The 19,175-nt window shown below is 31.7% G+C and overlaps 1 protein-coding gene across 1 annotated transcript in view; it reads right to left on the bottom strand.

Moving 5' to 3' along the window:
• E(Pc) (Enhancer of Polycomb) overlaps positions 1–19,175 on the bottom strand; it is a 126,233-nt gene that overhangs the window by 3,862 nt on the left and 103,196 nt on the right. The window contains exons 11-14 of the mRNA XM_067274531.1: positions 18,700–18,851; positions 18,479–18,607; positions 14,683–15,128; positions 8,837–9,101 (exon numbers count right to left, since the gene is read on the bottom strand). Of these exons, the coding sequence (XP_067130632.1) occupies positions 8,837–9,101; positions 14,683–15,128; positions 18,479–18,607; positions 18,700–18,851 (992 nt within the window). The remainder of the gene's footprint in view (positions 1–8,836; positions 9,102–14,682; positions 15,129–18,478; positions 18,608–18,699; positions 18,852–19,175) is intronic.

Here is a 19,175-nt window from a genome sequence, read left to right as displayed (position 1 = left end):
AACAACTAATTCATGAAAAAGCATTAATTTTTAAAAAAATTCTTGTTTCTGCCATTGAAAATATGCACATTAACTATATCTGATTTTTATATTTCTTGTTAAGTTATTAAATTTGCTAATTAGTAAATAAAAATTCATGACAATTATATAACAAAATTTTAATTATAAAATCTCTTTACCAATCCTGTTTAATTTACAAATACTATACTTACACATATCATCATAATTTATAAGAATGCTAAATAAATAAATTTTCTCAAATTTTTTTTTTGTAACAATATTAAATAATACAATGAATACAGAGTGACCTAAAAGTTAATTGATCAAGATATATTTTTTATCGTAAAATATATCTTGATCAACTAACTTTGTTAGGAATAACTGTTTGTTGTTATTTGTGAATTAATGCTATTCAAAATGTAGTTTTAAACATATTAAAAAATAAGATTTTGAATATATGAGATGATTTCAATTCTGAATTTTTGTGAATCAGTAATTTATAGAATCTAGATAGAAAATTTGATGCTCTTAGACATACAAATACATACAGTGGGTAATCTGTTAATGAACAGTTCGAACTGCGAACAAATTGGACAACGAACACCTTTGTGAAAGATTTTTATGTTTGGATAACAATCACCTCATAGAACAAACACAAGAAGAAGTGATATAAAATATTGAATACCGATTGATCTTTCCTTGTCTCCAGGTGACAATTTGAAACTTTTCGAAGCTTGGGAGATGTCAACATTGACACTCAACCCGATATCGATTAGATAGTATTCCTCTGAACTTTGGAACTTTCCCTTGTAATTCCAACTTTTTGTTTACCTTTCTGACAAGGAATTTTTTTATAGTCTTTGCGAGACTGTCAGGCGGGCACTCATTAAGTTTTGGTTAAGTGCATTGGTTTTTATTTTTGAAAGGCGAGAGTTTAACTGTCCTATCGGATATTTGTTAATGTTTTAACACCAACTTTCAAATTTCATCTGGGCCTCACATTTACATAGTGTTTTTGTGCACTAGTTGATTTCTGTTTTCTTAATTTTTGTAAGTGTTTTTCTAAACTTTTTATTTAAAAAAAAAACATATTATTATGGAGCCTAAAAAGAGTGAAGTTTTAAAAACTGTGCTCACCACAGAAACCAAACAAGAGATAATAGTCAAGGTAAAGAGTGGGCAGAAGATGTCTGATGTTGCTAGCAGGGCTGTGGAGTAGGAGTACGAGTAGAAGTAAGGAGTAAGAGAAGTAGAAAGTTTTTCAAGGAATAGGAGTAACGTTTAAAAATCCAACTCTGGAGTAGGAGTAAGAGTAACCTCAAAATCATCACTACTCCACAGCCCTGGTTGCTAGGCAGTGTAGTTTGAACTGGTTTACAGTAGACACAATCATAGCTAAGAAAGATATAATCAAGAAGAGTGAAGCAGCTAAAGGAATAATGAAAATCACATCTGAGAAATAACAAACATTGAGCAAGAAACGAGAAAATTAACATCCAGGCGTTAAGTGTTTACGAATATCGCTATAATCACTAGCGCTTTCGACGAAACTATTTTTGTCTTCCTCAGGTGGATAAAAATGGTTAAAATCCTTTTTCGAATCAAAAAATTTACAGCGCAGCAGGTCTTAGAAATACGTGACGCCTTGCTTTTTATTACCGAAAACAATTATTTTCAGTTTAATGGGAGGATATACCTACAGAAACAAGGGGTCCCCATGGGCTCACCGCTTTCTGCAGTATTGGCGGAGTTACTCATGAGGCATGTTGAGCAAAGGGTCTTCAATTTCCTCCTCACCATAGCATACCCATTGTTATACCTCAGATATGTAGACGATATCCTTGTAGCTTGGCAGGACACAGAGGAGGATTTCCTCACCTTCAAAACTTCACTCACGAAAATTTATTCTACCATCAACTTTACCTGGGAAAAAGAAAATGAAGGGGCTATTGCGTTTTTAGATCTAAACATCTCCAAATCCCAGGGAACTTTATCGTACTCCGTGTTCCATAAATTCAACTGCTTACCACCTTTAATCCCTGCTACAGCATTCCAGCCGCTGCATTATGTTAATGCAGCTATCGCCCCATTAATTAGAAGGGCTTTTTTGTTATCTTCCAGTCAAACAGCTGTCGATATTGAACTTAATGCCATTCGCTCAGCAGTAAACGCGGCTGGGTACACTAATGCCAAGTACAGGTACCTCCTTAACAAGGTCAAAAGATCGCTCTTTCCTCCCACAGCGTTACATGTTCCAAATGAATGCACGGTAGTCCTTCCCGCATTACCATTCTGTGGCCGAGTCACCATACATATTTGCCATGTTTTTAGGCAACACGCGCTCTTTCTACCAGTCTCCCTACAACCAAATCTTAGGAGGCTACTGTGCAATGACAGGGATGCTACCTTCGTACTAGAGAGGTCTGGAGTTTACTCCATCCCATTGGAAAATACTGCATCCGGTATTCGCACCCACTACGTTGGTGCGACAACTAGAATGTTGGCTTGTCGCATTTCCGAACACCAACTTTCCATCAGGACAGGCAAAGGAGACACCGAACTAGCAAGAATGGTGTTACAACACCTATACACCCCGCTATGGGACCAGGTGATGATGCTCAGGCATTGTAATAACAGGAGCATCGTGTTTATTTGGGAGGCCTTCCTTACCGTTGCACTAAATCCACGCAACACTCCCACGCTTGATTTGCCTGTTATGTGGGTCAACTTATATAACAGATTAAAACAACACCTCTAGTTCCACATCTCAGTAATTTATAGCGCATGCGCTACGTCACCACGCGCGCACATTTAAATTTCTTCTTGCTCTGTTCCATCGTTGATTTCGTTCCAAAGCTCTAAAGCGGTTTTGGCATTTCGAAAATTTTTCGATTCGAAAAAGGATTTTAACCGTTTTTATCCACCTGAGGAAGACGAAAATAGTTTCGTCGAAAGCACTAGTGATTATAGCGATATTCGTAAACACTTAACGCCTGGATGTTAATTTTCTCGTTTCTTGCTTATTCAGAGATCGGCGTGAAGTCCACCATTGTTACAACAAACATTGAAGAGCTCATAATGGAACCTGAAACTGATCTGATGACAGAACATAAGAAACTCAGTAAGATGTGTTTTCTTCTGAAAAAGGGGAGAATGAAAGAGGACCAATGCCGACATCTGCTATTAAAGATATTTTGAAGAAGTTGGAGAATGTCAGAACAACAGTCATCCAAATAGCATCCAAACCAGATTGAGGTAAATAGGTTTGGGAATCTCTACAACAACAATGCTATTAATTACTTCCAAAAAATCCCAAAGAAGAGAGAAAAGCAATTGACATTGGACAGATTCTTTAATCCCCACAAATGGAAAGAAACATAACTGAAAAAAAATGCAAGACTGTGTATATATGTATTTTTATTATTACATATAAATAAACATAGTAAAAAAGTATATAATTTTTTTATTTTTTGGGATCTTCAGAATGAATTAATCAAATTCCCATAAAAATCTATGGTAAATCAATAGTTGGTTAACAAACAATTTAGGTAGCAAACACAGTCTTGAAACAGATTATGTTTGTTAACCTATCACCCACTGTATATTTATTTATAATCAAACATGAATTTTTTAGCTCAGTTTTATTGAAATGGAAATTAAAAATTTAATTTTTTATAAAAGTTTCTTATCTAACAGTAAATATAATATTTAAAACAAGATCCAGAATTATGTGAATTTAAAGTAAATATCAGAAGGGCAGAATATTTTCAGGACCCAAAATTTCCTTGAAAATTATTGCATCATAGTACACAAAATAATAATTTACAAACTACTTACTAATGATTACTACGTAGTTTGGAAAATTCAAATTAAATTATACAAATAATTAAATAGACCTATCATACAATTCGCTGCACAACACTAAACGGCAAAATTAACTTAAATGTTTTTTAAATTATAAGAATGCTTTAATTTAAGTGCATAATCACATAACATACTATTATGTTGGTGGAAAATAAAATCTCAACACCAAGAAAAAATTAGTTTAGAGGAATGAAATTCAGGCAAAGCATTTATCTAGGTAACATATTTATTTGATTGAAATTTTAAGGTCACAGGCTAAAGTATGTGCGAGAAAATCAATTTCAAATGTAAAATGGTGGTACATTAATAACCAGTGTAGTCGCCATGATTTTGAATGCAAGCATGTAAACATGCATGCATTGTGTCGTACAGATGCTGTATGTCATTTTGTGGGATAAAGTTCCATGCCTGTTGCACTTGGTCAGTCAAATCAGTAACAGTTAATGCTGGTTGTGGGTGATGCTGAATTTGTCGTCCAATGATGTCCCATACATGCTTGATGGGAGAAAGATCTGGTGATCACGCAGGCCAAGGCAACATGTCGACACTCTGTAGAGCATGTTGGGTGACAGCAGTGGTATGAGGACAAGAGTTATCCAGTTGGAAAACACCCCCTTGAATATTGCTCACAAATGGCAGTACAACCAGTTCAATCACCAATTTGATGTACAAATTTGCTGTCAAGATGCTTGGAATAACAAGAAGAGTTCTCCTGCTGTCATAGGAAATCACTCCCCAGACCATAACTCCTGGTGTAGATTCAGTATAGTATGCCATAGACAGCTTGGTTCCAAGTGCTTACCTGGCCTCCTCCTAACCAACATACAGCCATCATTGGCACCAAGACAGAAATGGCTCACATCTGAGAACACAATAGATCTCCACTCCGCCCTCCAATGAGCTCTTGCTTGACACCACTGAAGTCACAGATGACAGTGATTTGGAGTTAGTGGAATGAATGTCACAGGGTATCTGGCTCGGAAAGTAATCAATTTGTTACAGTTCACTGGGTCACTCTGGCCAACAGAAGCTCTAATTTCTGCTGCAGATGTAGTATGATGTGCCACAATCATGTGGCGAATATGGTGGTCTTCCCTCTCATTAGTGGTCCGTGTGTGGCCGGACCCAAGTCTTCTTGAGACAGCACCTTCCTGTGACCACAGATGCCAACAATCATGCACAGTAGATACATCCCTGCCAGGTCTTTCTGCAATAGTGCGGAAAGAAAATCTACCTTCTCGTAGCCCTATTACAAGGCCTCGTGCAAACTCAGTAAGCAGCTGATACTGCTTACTGACTTTGAACGAGGCCTGAGTTTGAGTCAACAATGCCTTCGTCTGCTTAAAGGCATTCTTGACTCAAACCTTAACTCACAATGTTCAATCAGGACAATAAATAACGCTCAACAAGTTTACACCGTGTATTTACAGCAAACACGATTTCCATGTTAATAGTGGCACACTCTTCTTTGTCTAGTGTGAGATTTGAATAGATGTCGTCTTTCAGATATGAAAACATGCCTACCAAGTTTCATTTATCTAGCACAACTCTTTCTTGGTGTTGGGATTTTTTTTTTCCACCAGTGTATAAACTTGATATTATAATAATGTATCAAATTGATAAAATACAATAGCTCCTTGTTATATTGCACTTGTCTGGAGACAAAGAAAAAACACGATATAACAAAGTACTAAACATTCTGGGCTTTTCTAAACAGATTATACATGCTATGGAATCTCTATCCTCTATTCTTTCATTGGCAAGTGTTTCTGATATGAAACTAAGATTTTCAATGCTGAATTTTATTTGTGGTTATATTGTATTAAATGATGTTTATGTAAACATTGATACCATGAATGCCCATTTAGCATTACTGTTTCATTAACAATGACATTTAAAGACAAATACTGTTAATATAAAAACAAAACATCAGTTGCAATTTTATTATACAGTGCTACATTTCATAATAAATTGGTTATTAAAAATTTGTGTAATTTATATTTTTCAATAAAAATTATAAATACAGTAATTGAAAATTTAAAAATAAATATTGAACATATAATACAACATAAAATTACAAAAAGTAAAAATTCTCTAAAAAGCAAAATAAAATTACTATTGTATAAAAATTTTAGAACTTTCCATTTAGAAATAAAGAAATCCTTTCCTTACACATCCACTCATTAAATTCAAAATTTCACACTTTTTTGTGAATTGATGGATGCTTCAATAAAAATGTGGTATTGCTCAATTCACAGAAACTTGTAAATGAGGAGACAGTACTTAAAACCAATAAATAAACAACTTTTAACATGGAAAAGCAAAAGAAAATGTAAATGATAATTGATCTGTCCACTTGTTTTGCTTATTTAGATCTTGACAAATTCATTCTCTCACCTGCAGTGGAGTTTCAAGGACAATGGGTAGGAATAAAATACCATATTTAGTTGCAAAGAGAAATTCAATGCCAATTAATATTTTAAAATTTATTGACTGAAGTTCTTTAAAAATTTGGGAGACAAAAAAAAAGCACCATATTTCAAAAATGAAAAACTCCAAGTGGCAAGTGCTATATGCTACCTGTCACAGTAATTACGTGAATGTAATATACATTTTTTAAAAATTATATCTTTTTTTGTAAGAATTATACTTAGTTTATGATTTCGTTACATTTTTTACTAATAGATGGCACTATGTGTAAACCAGCAAATTGAATGTAGATAAAAATTAATTCATTTACAGAAATTCAATAAATATTTTGGAGTGGGATGTATGACATTATGTAAGTTAGAAGTATGTAAAACATAACTGCTAAGTTTTGTTGCAATTGGTCAGATGGCCTAGGAGTGTATAGCAAACAATCATCATTTATATATTAGATGAAGTAATTGTAAGTAATTATAAATATTGATAACCAAGTATAGAAATACAAGGATTGAAAAATAAATAATGAGCACATATTTATAAGACAAAAATGAAGACCATAACAATTATGATTGTTATGCTGTGTTTAAGATTGGTCCTCTGCCTACCCACTGGCAGAATGACTTTGTCCACCATCAGACTGGACTTGCACAGTAGCAACAAGAGATGTGTGCAAATGGATCAGTCTAAAATGGTGTTTTCTAAATGAAGCAGTGATGTTGGCTGAAAATTGAGTTTGCTAGAGGATTCACAGAAAAACAGTATTATCAGACTGGTACAATCTTGTGAAGCATCTGTTTTACCATACAGCACTATCAGAAGTGGATAAAAGCAATCAGAGATGGTTGTCAGAAAGCAGTTGATAAACGCTGACCAACACCAGAAGTGTAATGGAAAAACAAATGCAAGCCATGGCTGCATTCTTGGAGAATGATTGGAGGTGGACAGTTCATGAACTAAGTCATGAGAGCAATCTGTCTCATATGACCTTCCTGCACATTCTGTGGGAAGAATTGTGTATGTGAAAAATTGCATCTTGATGGGCTCCACATGCTTTGGATGACATCCAGAAATGGCATTATTATGAGACAGTGACTCTCTATTGGAATGCTACCAGTATGAAAAGTCAGAATTCTTGTGTTACATTATTATGCTAGATGAAACATGAGCTTTGTTCTATGAACTACAACTTAAATAACAGTCCATTGAGCAGTGACATTAAAGCTTCTCGTGACAAAAAAGTTCTGGCAGAACTCCACTAATTTCAAGACTAGGATCATTGCTGTGTATGACTGTGAAGATGTTATCTTAACACACACAGTGCCACCAGGGCAAACTTGTGAATGCACATTACTAATCCACTTCTTGGAACACAATCTGTGACCAACACTGCATAAGACATAAAACTATTTCCTGAAGAATTCTCCCATTGTCATGTATAAACCCTAGTGAAGGGCCTGCTCAACAATCGGTTAGAAAGTGTAACACCTTCCATACTCTCCAGACATGAGTCTATACAATTTTGACTTGTTCTCTAAGATGGAGGAACTGATTTGTAAAATTTCTTTCAAGACTATCGAGGACCTTATACAGGCAGTAGACTGCTCAATAGAGACTAGAGACAGAAATTGGCATTGAGTAATTTCCATATTGATGGGAACAGGTGATTAACAATGCTTTGTTTTGTTTGTTTTTATTAAAGCAATGCAACACTTGGGTGATCTGCCTAGAGGGATGCTTTCCAGGAGATCTTTTTAAAGGTAACTGGCCCCAATTCAGGTGTTACAGATGTGGAGAAAACCCAGAAAACTCCACATGGCCAACCCGTCCTGGCGAGGCACAACCCATGACCAAAGTCCCAGTGCTTAGGGGATAGAACTGCTTGGCCACTAGTGGGCCCAGATTAACAATGAAGATAACTACATCAAAGGACCATAAACTGTATAGTGTACTTCTGTCCTGGTCCATGTGATCACTATATATTTTCCAACTCCTGTATAATTTTTAAAATGTTTCTCTAAAATATTTAAACATTTTTGATAATTTCACTGTAAGCTAAAATAATTTCACTTATTTATAAACACATTTAATTTATTACCAAAATATTAGGAACTAATTTTATTTAATATTACTTTTAAAGGTTTATTTTATTCTATTGCAAAAAAAATTTAAGTATTTGTATTTTCTTCATTCATAATTCAAAATAATAAAATTACTTCCTTTTTTTAATTTTTCTTAATGGTTGATTTGGTTTGATGAGAGGGCAATGCAATAGAAAAGCAATGCTGCTAACAAGAATGCCACTGAAAAGACTTTTTATGAGAAACTAGCCCTTACTTAGATGCTAAGATATGAAACAATCATGAAAACTACACATTACCAATTCATTGGTCAGGTGTGAACCTGGAACTAACTATCAGTATTTGGTGGTTTTATCCACTTTATTAGTGGTCATTAGTGGGTTACTTCATCCTTATCCACTCACTTCATGATTAATATATAATATAATATATGTATATATGAGATTGTGAACAAAATTTATACTCACCCACTTTCTTCATTTCCATTCTGTTCTGTATTAGGGAACCTTAATTCATCATGAGTGGTAGTCACTTTTGATGTTAACATACTTAATGGATTATGTAGATCCAAATCTGTGGACGGTACTACTTGTACACATGTTGGTAATGCTGTTGATGTTACTACATTCGGTAATGTTATTTCCAGAACAGAGTCTAAGGGTGTAGGTGGAACATGAGAAATTGTGCTATCAGCATTTTCTTTGTTAAAACTGCTATAATTTATATCAGTACCTACAAAAATTATTTAAATTAAATTGTATTATGTAGTAATAAGAAGTGATACTTAAGTAGTATAAATATGTATATATAAAAACTTATCAATAATTAAATATACCATATGATCAATTATTGTAATTTTTGATCAGTTATTATTAATTAATAAAACAAGTAAAACGGCAAGGCCATATTTGGGACAAGACTATGTCTCAGAGACTCACTACTAAGCAGGATCACTTCGACACTCACGGTAGGTCTTGTTCTCATTATCCAATCGTTTTTGGTATCACTGGTTTTGAGTGTGATCATTCAAAGTTCGCTGGCCACAGCTACTTCAACAAGGTCATCCATGATGCACTTTCAGTGAAATTAACCTATTGAATGTTGAAATTTCTCTCTGTTGCATTTTTTGAATTTTTGTCAATGTGAAAATTTCCCGTTTTTGAAAAAAATAATGGTGGCTATTGTATCGTTCACAATTATTTTTTTATTTTGCACAAACAAAATATATATATAAATAAATGTAAAAAGAAAAAATAATTCTATTTCGGAAGTTAGTTTTAATATAAAATTATAACAATGCGCTATCTAGTTTTGAAAAGTTCGAATGATGAAATGAGATATCTCCAGTCAATTGGTCAAGGTTAGCACATGGCGACCATAAATATGCGGGGAACAACACGGGACAGGTAAATGGGTTTTTTCAAAGATTTGTTTGTCAAAATTCGATTTAGCAACATTCACTTTTCAAACTTCCCAATGCATGTGTTTGTCAAAATTCGATTTCACAATATTCATATTTCCAACTTACCAACAAGCAATGCATGCACAAATCTCACACTACTGCCTGTTTGTAGAGAGTGTTGCCATTTTGTATTTTATTGTGTTTTGGTTATCAATCCCCTGACTACCTACAAGTCTGGTTTTTTTTATGCGTGCATGATTTGGGCACCTAATATTTTGTGCAAAATTTCAACTCCTGACATGTACTCCTTCATACCTCTAAGCTGATAAGACAGCAAGACATACGATTTTATAAACAAGACATAGTCTCGTTAAAAAAGATCAATATTAATAATACAATAAATTTACTATAAATATAAAGGCTAATATGTAAAAGAATAAATATAAAAATATATAAATACAGTAGATTCCATTTAACTGGGCTATATCAAGGAATAATCATTTGCTGAATTATGCAGACAATATCCTGATAAGCTGGAAAAAAACAGCTTTTTCCATATTAGTCTAATGAATAAGTGTAATCTATACTACTATGTAAAGAGACAACATATTTTTTGTTTGTGACCACTAACTGTGAAAACTACTGAACCAATCGTTACCAAATTTTAACTGTAGCATCTTTATGATCCACAGAATGTTTACCACTAATCAAACTTTCAGATTTATTATTAATTAAATAAAACTTCAATGGATTTTTGTCTGTCTATTTGTCTCTGTCTTCACTAGATGGCAACACATGAATTAGTACTTTCTGTCTATAAGAAAAGTCTATTATATTGAAGTTTACTATTATATTTGAAGAACTGATATTAAATTATAATTTGTTAATTAGCAAAATCTTCGAGAAATTAAAAAAGTGACATCATCATGCTAGATGGCAGTATGTGTACTTATGGCAGGTTTTCGAATCTTTACGTATTAACTTCTGCAGGTAACTGTACAAAATATTCGAAATAGTTATTAAATTTATCTCAAGTGAATATTTTTTATCATAATTGTAGACAATGTGAATCTACAGCAGAGTGGTCTCAAAGACTGGAAGAGAAATGAACTCGTTTGGCTCAAAATCAAATGAGTATTGCAAGGAATTTTTTAGGTTTCAAATCAGCTTTTGATTATCATCCTGAAAATGACTATTTGGATATGAAAGAGGTTTGAATAGTTAAAATGATCAAAAATATTTGAGCATTGCTTTGCCAAAAAATAATATGATGAAACTCCTGGACATTATCCACAAGAGTTTCTTAATGGTCTCAGCCCATCTGGATTCCCACCACAAATTAAAATCAAAAATTGGTACTCCAATTATGTTTTTACATAATGTTCAACTTTCCAATTTCTGTAATGGTACCAGGTTACAAATTACAGCTGTGTGTGACAATATCATTGAAGCTATAATTCTTACTGGACTAGTGACTGGGGAAATTGCATTTATTCCTAGAATCCCAATGATTCCTACCAATCTACATTCCAAGGCCAAACATTCCAACACATTGGAGTGGATCTTCGTACAGAGAGTTTCTCCCATGGCGAATTGTATGTAGGGCTTTCCAGAACTGGAAATCATAACAATCAAATAATTTTGATACCAACGGGTGACAAAACTTGAAATATAACTTATTCAGAAGTATTATGATTTTATATTTTGCAATACTCTATTGCAATACTACACATTGATCACCCAAAAATAATTAAAGAACAATTACTTCAAATTTTCGAAGTTCTATATGTATGTTACCGGCAAAACCTGATTTTACACCAAACTAGTTTAGAATTATTATTCAAATATATTAATGGTTAAAATAAAATTAAAAGACAATCAATTAGATGAACAATATTTATTCAAACATAGTCTACTTAATAATTATGGTAATTTATTAGAATAGGTTAGGTTAGGTTAGGTTAGAATGCTCGTCCCCACAGTTCCATGTCTTCTGATTGCTGGACTCAGAGATGAACCGCCATCTTTGATACCTAGGGTAACATTAACCCCATTTTTTATAATTAAGTAGACTCTGTTTGAAGAAATACTGTTCATCTAATTCAGGGCTTCTTAAACTTTGGGTCGTGACCCCATTTGGGGTCGCTTAGCGAAATCTTAGGGTCACGAGATTTTAATGCAAAATATTGAAAATAATTTGTGAGAGTTTGAAAATGGCATGCTTTGTGTCGTAGGTTTCGTGAGTTGCACTTTGTGTCACTCAGCGAGACAACAATTCAGCAACACTGATTGTAGTGTGAACTAGTGTAGCTTTTCAGTGTATTCAGTTGTCTCTGTTCCATTGTACACAAGAGTGAACTGTGGTAGTACAGCATTATTGTTTTTGCAAATTTGTATATATCTTCAATATATATGTATATTTTCATTGTATTTCATATGTATATTGCAAAATATTTATATATCTTTATTTTATATATTTTTTTGGGGAAGGGGCGAAAAAAGTCACAATCATAAATGGGGTTGTAAATAAAAAAAGTTTAAGAAGCCCTGATCTAATTGATTGCCTTTTAATTTTATTTTAACCATTAATATACTTGAATAATAATTCTAAACTAGTTTGGCCTGACACGCTTACACCAAACTAGTTTGGCATAAAATCGGGTTTTGCCAGTAACATACATAAGAGCAGGTGAGACCGCGACGGGGGATGCTAGTAAGTTATAAAATAACTACCAGATGAGCCCGGCATTGCTCAGGCAAAAAGTAACAATAGCAAAGATTAAGATTATTAGATTATAGCTGATCTTACCCATTTTCACCAGGTTAAGAAATTGGTGCCCCCTCTTCTGAGACTAATTAGAGAATTTTTAGATGGGTCTAAAAATATTTTCAATTTCATGCAAAAAAGCAAAATTTGCATATAAAACAGTACAGTAGAAACCAAGTTCTTCAGGATAATCCTTAATCCTCTCCCTATCCACACAGAGCAGAATTTTGAAAAATCCCTTCTTAGTGTACATTCTCCTGACATTACTCAAACTATATACCAAATTTCAACTTTAAACTCCTAACCGTTTTGGCTCTGCATTTATTATTATTGACGAGACTATGTCTCATCAATAATAATAAGTGAAAGCTGTTAATAATAAAGTGTCCAGCCGTTGACAGCAGTGCAAATTTATAGATGAGAATATGTCTCATCTATAAAATCGCACTGCTGTCAAGGGCAGACACCTTAGAGCAGTGTTTTTCAACCTTTTTTGTGCTTTGCCCCACCTAAGCCTTTCTAAAATTCTTATGCCCCCTAACATATACACTTAATTGCCACACTGTTTTGTTGTAACCACGATAAAACCCAATCCTTTCATCAAAGTCGCTTGAACTTTCCAGTCATTGCAAAACGCGACCTAAAACACCACAACTCACGTCTGTCCACCTCAAGGTCTGGGCAAAGAATGTCCTTTCTCCTCTTTCACCGGCATCAGGGCTTTGTTCATCTCTCTGTTCTTAATGGTTTCCAGAATTGTTAATCCCACCCCAAGGGAAAAGGTTTATAAAGGAAAGTTCTAAAAGGAAAGGGAAACAAAGAACAAAGAAAACTAAAACTAACTTAAATCAATATTTACAATAAATATAGCATACAATGGTTATTCAGTTAACCTAAACTCTGGACGAGTCATTTTCGAATTGCCCCACGTTGGGAAACACTGCCTTAGTGGTATGAAGAGTCAGGGTCCTGATTACGTCAGGTACCAGTACCACTGTTGGCTTTTCCTCATTAGAGAGTGCTCATTTTTCTCTTTTCCTTAGAAAACTGTGTGAAGTTGAGTCCTGAGTCTCTGAGACATAGTCTCATCCCAAAAATGGCTTTGTCGTTTTACTTGTTGTTATTATTATTATTATTATTATTATTATTATCAACCAATCTCGATTATATTATAAGAAAAGAGACATGTACTGATAAATAAAATAATTAAAGACAATGTTTGTTTTCATTATAATCCAAAAAATTTATCAAGTTTACTCTGACATCTTTTCTTTAGCAATTACAACTGAATAAAATCGGCACACATATCTAAAGCAGATAAAGGACTGTCTTCCTTCCCTTCATACATGAAATAGTATCTTAATTCAGCAATGTTTCCTAGCTTCTCCTAAGTCACTTTCTTAAGCATATCAAAAGCACACATTTCTAGATTTTATGAGGCAGGCTGATTGTGAAAAACATTAAAACAGAAGTACACCTTCTCATTTACCTTCTTCCACTCCTGGTCATTGCATTGGCCAACAAAACAGTTTCCAAAGATGGCAACCCTAAGTAACACAATGGGATAGTTCTTTGAGTAAAAGGGAACTAATTAGTTGTGATTTCTTGAGGGTAGGTGTTGCAATATTAATTTTAACTGATATAAGATTGCAAATTTGTTTTATAGTACACAATAAAAGCTTGCTTATCCACATATAAATTGAGAATTTTCAGGTTTCTTTCAAAAGATTGGAAAATCCAGAAACAATCATTTTTCATTCTTAAGCATAATGTTTATTAATTAATGAATGTACTACATTCTTAATGGAAATCATTAACTTTTCTAGACAAAAATAAACTTTAGAAACTATTCAAAAGACTTGAAATTGGGAAAAATTTTGATGTCTCATCACTACAAATTTATATATAAGGAGAACTAATTTAAAAACCATATTAAAATTCTTTTGATATAAATCAATTTATATTTTATTCTTATAAAATGTAACATTAATATTGTTAGAACAGTGTTCGTAAAACAATAATTCACATTATAAAATAAAATAAAATAAAATAATAATCATTTGAAAGAAATGCAAGTTTTAAAATTTTTTTGAAATTTACGTAATAAGTTAATATAAAATAGTTTCAAAAACAGAAAAACTTACTATCTGCTATTGGTCCATTAGTTAATGGTAATTTTCCTGTAATATGTGAGGTAATACTGTTACTGGTCTCTGATGCTGATACTAGTGAATTTAGAAATCCAGGTACATCACTAGTATTGAGCACAGCTGACACAGCAAATTTTGCACTGGCAGAGTCTAAAGTGAAACGTGATGTTGGTTGGGAGGTAAAGGAATGTTCTGAATTATATGAATTATCTGAACTTAGTTCTTCTTGTTTTAACCTTTCTAATTGTTTTCTTTGCATTTCAAAAAGTTCTTCTTGATGACTTTGGAAACTTTCAAAGTCTGTTGGTACACTGTCAAGAGCATTATTTACATCATCTAACTGTCCAACAGGTGAGTTTATCTGTTGATTATTTTCATCTTGTTCATCACTACTAGCAACACTTATTCTTCTAGCTGAAGGCTGTGGTCGAAAATGTAACCTAAGTAAATAAAACAATAACTGTCAGTTATCATGAGATTTATTTAGTTTCATAATTAATTCTTTTTTTCATTTTAGAAAATAAAAATCTGATTTTTGATAACATGTTATCAATTTATTTACATACATAGCAATACTATCATATTATTGTTTATAAAGTATATAAATTAAGTAAAAAACCTGGCAAAACATCATTATCACACTGTTAATTTTTACACAATGAAGTGAACAAAAATTTGACAAGAATTCGTTAAATTGAACTATAAATTATCTTCATAACCCCCAAGAAATAACCTTATTTCTAATAATTAATGTAAACAATAAAAAATGTTACTGCAGAATATTCCATTTTGAAAAGAATAGATTTTCTTCTCTTAATACACAAAGACATGTTTGACTTCTAATTGCATAACAATTCAAACATCAGGTTTCAGCAGACCAACCTACTGTACTCAGAAAATAGAAGTTAAAGTTTAAGGATACCTTTGCATAAAACTGCATCCAGTTAAAGGGATGAGGTTCCATGCAAACATGTACTGGTTTGCATATCGAGAAGTGCATATAACAATGTCAGATTTGGTACCTTGTGCCAAATTTGGCTCCTGTTTTTTACTCTTTTGATGCCAATAAATATTTTTTATTTTTTCAAACAACCTTCAATAGAAAAAAAATCACTAATTTCTTTTACCTTTGTTTTAACCACTTGGAAATACTGCTCCACACTTAAACAGCAAATACTCTCCTCCTCATTTTGTTTGATTTGAAAATCATTAGAACATTGATTTGTTTTTGTAAATAAGTAACTTTATTTAATAAATTAATTCAAACTATTATAATTTGGAGATTTCAATTGCCTATTAAGCCTTAATTCCTTAAATTATACAACCTTGACCTTGATCCTGACAAGTGTTAATGTAAATGTTTGATAAAGCAAATTAACTACTGTTCCCCTAGCAATTCATATTAACATAAGCTGACTGTAAGAGAAAACATCATACAAACTAGTATTTTGCACAGAATGGCTATTTTTCAAGAGTTGATTATTTATGTTAAGCAGAAAATGACTGTATTCTTAAATACATATAAATGAATTGAAAGACAATTTTTTTATATAAGTTATCTATAGCATAACAATGTAATAGTTGATATGATCAATCAATTTTATTTTATTTTAAAACATTTCTAAAAGTGGATATAAAAGTTGAATAGAACTGCATAAAGGAGTTTTTTTCTTAGAGTTAAGAAAAATCATAAAATATCTTAAGATAGAGAAGCTTTATTTTTTAAAGTAAATATGTTATAATGCATAAAACATTTTAAATAATGTTAAAACCATAAATTAAACAGACAATAAAAATTAATTTTCACAAATTACTAAAACCAAACCCAGCAGCACAGCATGATAACTTAAAATTTTTGTTTGCCAGCTACAAATATATAAAAGTCCAAAATGAGTAAAAAATTGATTTAAGAGTGTTAAAGTATTATATATGAAAGATCAGGTTGTCTGAAAGTCAAAGACTGCCCCCCTTTTTTATAATGTTTCAATAATTTTATTGTTTAATATTACAAATCAAATGCATGCCATTGTTTTTATTTCATATACAGTCCATTCTAAAAATTTTTAAATATTTTTCAAAAGAATCTAAGGCAGAAATAATGATTAAATTGTACAATTTGTAAAGAGCAAATGAAATTGGATTAATTTATCCAATTATGAATAAAATGGAGAGCAGTAAATATATGTAAAAAGTAGAATTATAATGAAAAAATTGATACAGTTGTTAGAATATAAGATATTAACTGTGTGATTTTGATGTTTTAATTCTATAAAGTTATTAAAAAACCATAAAAACACTATTTAGCATTAATAAAACTTCTAAATTTTAATCCTTAACAGAAATCAATAGACCTACTACAACAAAATATATTTAAATTTCAGTTTGTTTGATATTAAAATATTAAAAATGAGTTGAATTTTTGAAATGCAGCTCAATATTTTAAAATTTGTAAAATAAAGTAATATCTAGAACTAATTAAAAGTTTTGTATTTTGCTTTGAAAATGAACATATCATTAAATCCAAGTGTGGGGGAAGGTCTATATTTAGAAGTCCAACAGGTCAAACTCACAGAACACAAATAAAACAAACTAACAAAGTATAACAACAACAGATTAAATTTAATAGTAATAATACAGCTCAATGCAAAACACATATTTAAAACAATTAACACATGTCCCAATACTTGCATATTTACAGTAATACATTAAACATATACAGGTAGAACAACTCTAAAAGAAAACATGAATAATATTAACAAAAAATAACAATTATCCTAAATCATCCAGAGAAAAGATGACTCTTCCATGTAAAGAAAAAAAACAAGGCCTAATAAATATTTTAAACTTGCACTAGAAACAAATACAAATCATTTTTCCAAACACAAATTTTTTATTAGTTAAAGTTGTTAATTAGAAAAAGATATCTTTTAGAATAACTGAACTATTAAAATTTAAAATAAGACATTTTATTATATAAAAATAATTTATCCTGTTATTAATTCCCATATGTAAAACTATGGCTTTAAAAAAAATTTAATTTATTATTCAATAATAAATTGTGATCTGTTACAAAAGTGTAAATTTATTATATTTGTCTTTCAATAAATTTCCTAAGTTTATTAAAATATTAATAAATTGGAAGGAAACTTAATCAAATATTAACTTTTTTGTTATGAAAGTTGATATTATACAATATTAGGGCTCAGCCCAACCCTCTTTGGCAATCTCATAACAATAATAATATGTAACACTGTACAATAAAATTATTGAAGCAGTATAAAAAATATAGGCAGCCTTAGGCTTTCAAATAATCAGAATATTTCTAAAATAAAAATGTAAACCTAATATTAAGTGAACATTTTAAAAACTAGCCATGTAATTTTAAGTGCAAGATGTGACAAATGATCAGCAGTTTTTGTTATTAAAAAAAAAATTATTTAATCTGATAATTACTTATGCATTTAAGAAATAAATCTGAAATTTTAATGTATTCTATGTTGCACAATTTCTTGTTTATGCATACTCTCCTGAATCTAACATTTACCTAAATCACACACATCAAGTTAACATTTCACTAATTTTTTAAATATAATTTAAGTGTTAATCTGTGCTAATATTCTTAATGTCAACGATCTATCTTTATTTAAATTATAAGAGAAAAATATAAGGTAACACTAATTTTTGAAAAGTTAGGAAAACTGCATGCTTTTGAGTATGAAAATTTCTACAATGTCCAGAACTACATTTCATTGTAAAAAATTTTTTGCTTCATTTTAAAAAATATATTTACCAGTCATTCTTTATTTCTGTTAAGAAATCATTTGAACATGGTAGACCATTTGGTAAAGAAGGTGGTATACTAAAGTCTAAAATAGGCCATAAATCATCTGCAGGTGTCCAAGCTCTGTCCAGCAGAAGTCTATAAAATTGAAATTATTTAAATGTAAATAAAATAAAATAGTAAATAAATGAAATATGTATATAAAAATATTTTATAATGTTTTAATTCACCTTCCACCTCTTCCTATCCTCCTCCTTGCAAATCCTATACATCTAGTCTGTGGTTCTGATAATGATGTCAAATTATACCTATACCGAGGATCACTAAGCCCACCATCATCTGGACTACACCATGGCCAATTCCCAAGACGATCTATTAAAGGCTGTAAATATAAGGTATAATTTATTATACAGTATTACCATCTAGATTAGTATATGTAATAGCTATCATTTTTAATGTATAAAATTTTTCATGGCAAATTCAATAAATAAGGTTAGAAGCATCACTAAAAAAAAATAACATACTGTACAAGGTTGAGACTAATAATATTGAAAAAGTATTCAGTAATGCACTCTGTACCAATAGTTGTCTCTGCTAGGTGGCATTTGAGTTCACTATATGGTTTACAATATGGTGTTATCCTATATCAAACTGCACTAGAATCAAACAGTGAGCTGTTATGTGATTTTTGACAGCTGAAAGCATT

This window comes from Centruroides vittatus, unplaced genomic scaffold, assembly GCF_030686945.1.
Source record: "Centruroides vittatus isolate TY-2023 unplaced genomic scaffold, ASM3068694v2 contig_549, whole genome shotgun sequence".
NCBI lineage: Eukaryota > Metazoa > Arthropoda > Arachnida > Scorpiones > Buthidae > Centruroides > Centruroides vittatus.
Note: the sequence above shows the minus strand (reverse complement) of the source record. Positions and strands in the feature narration are given on the sequence as shown.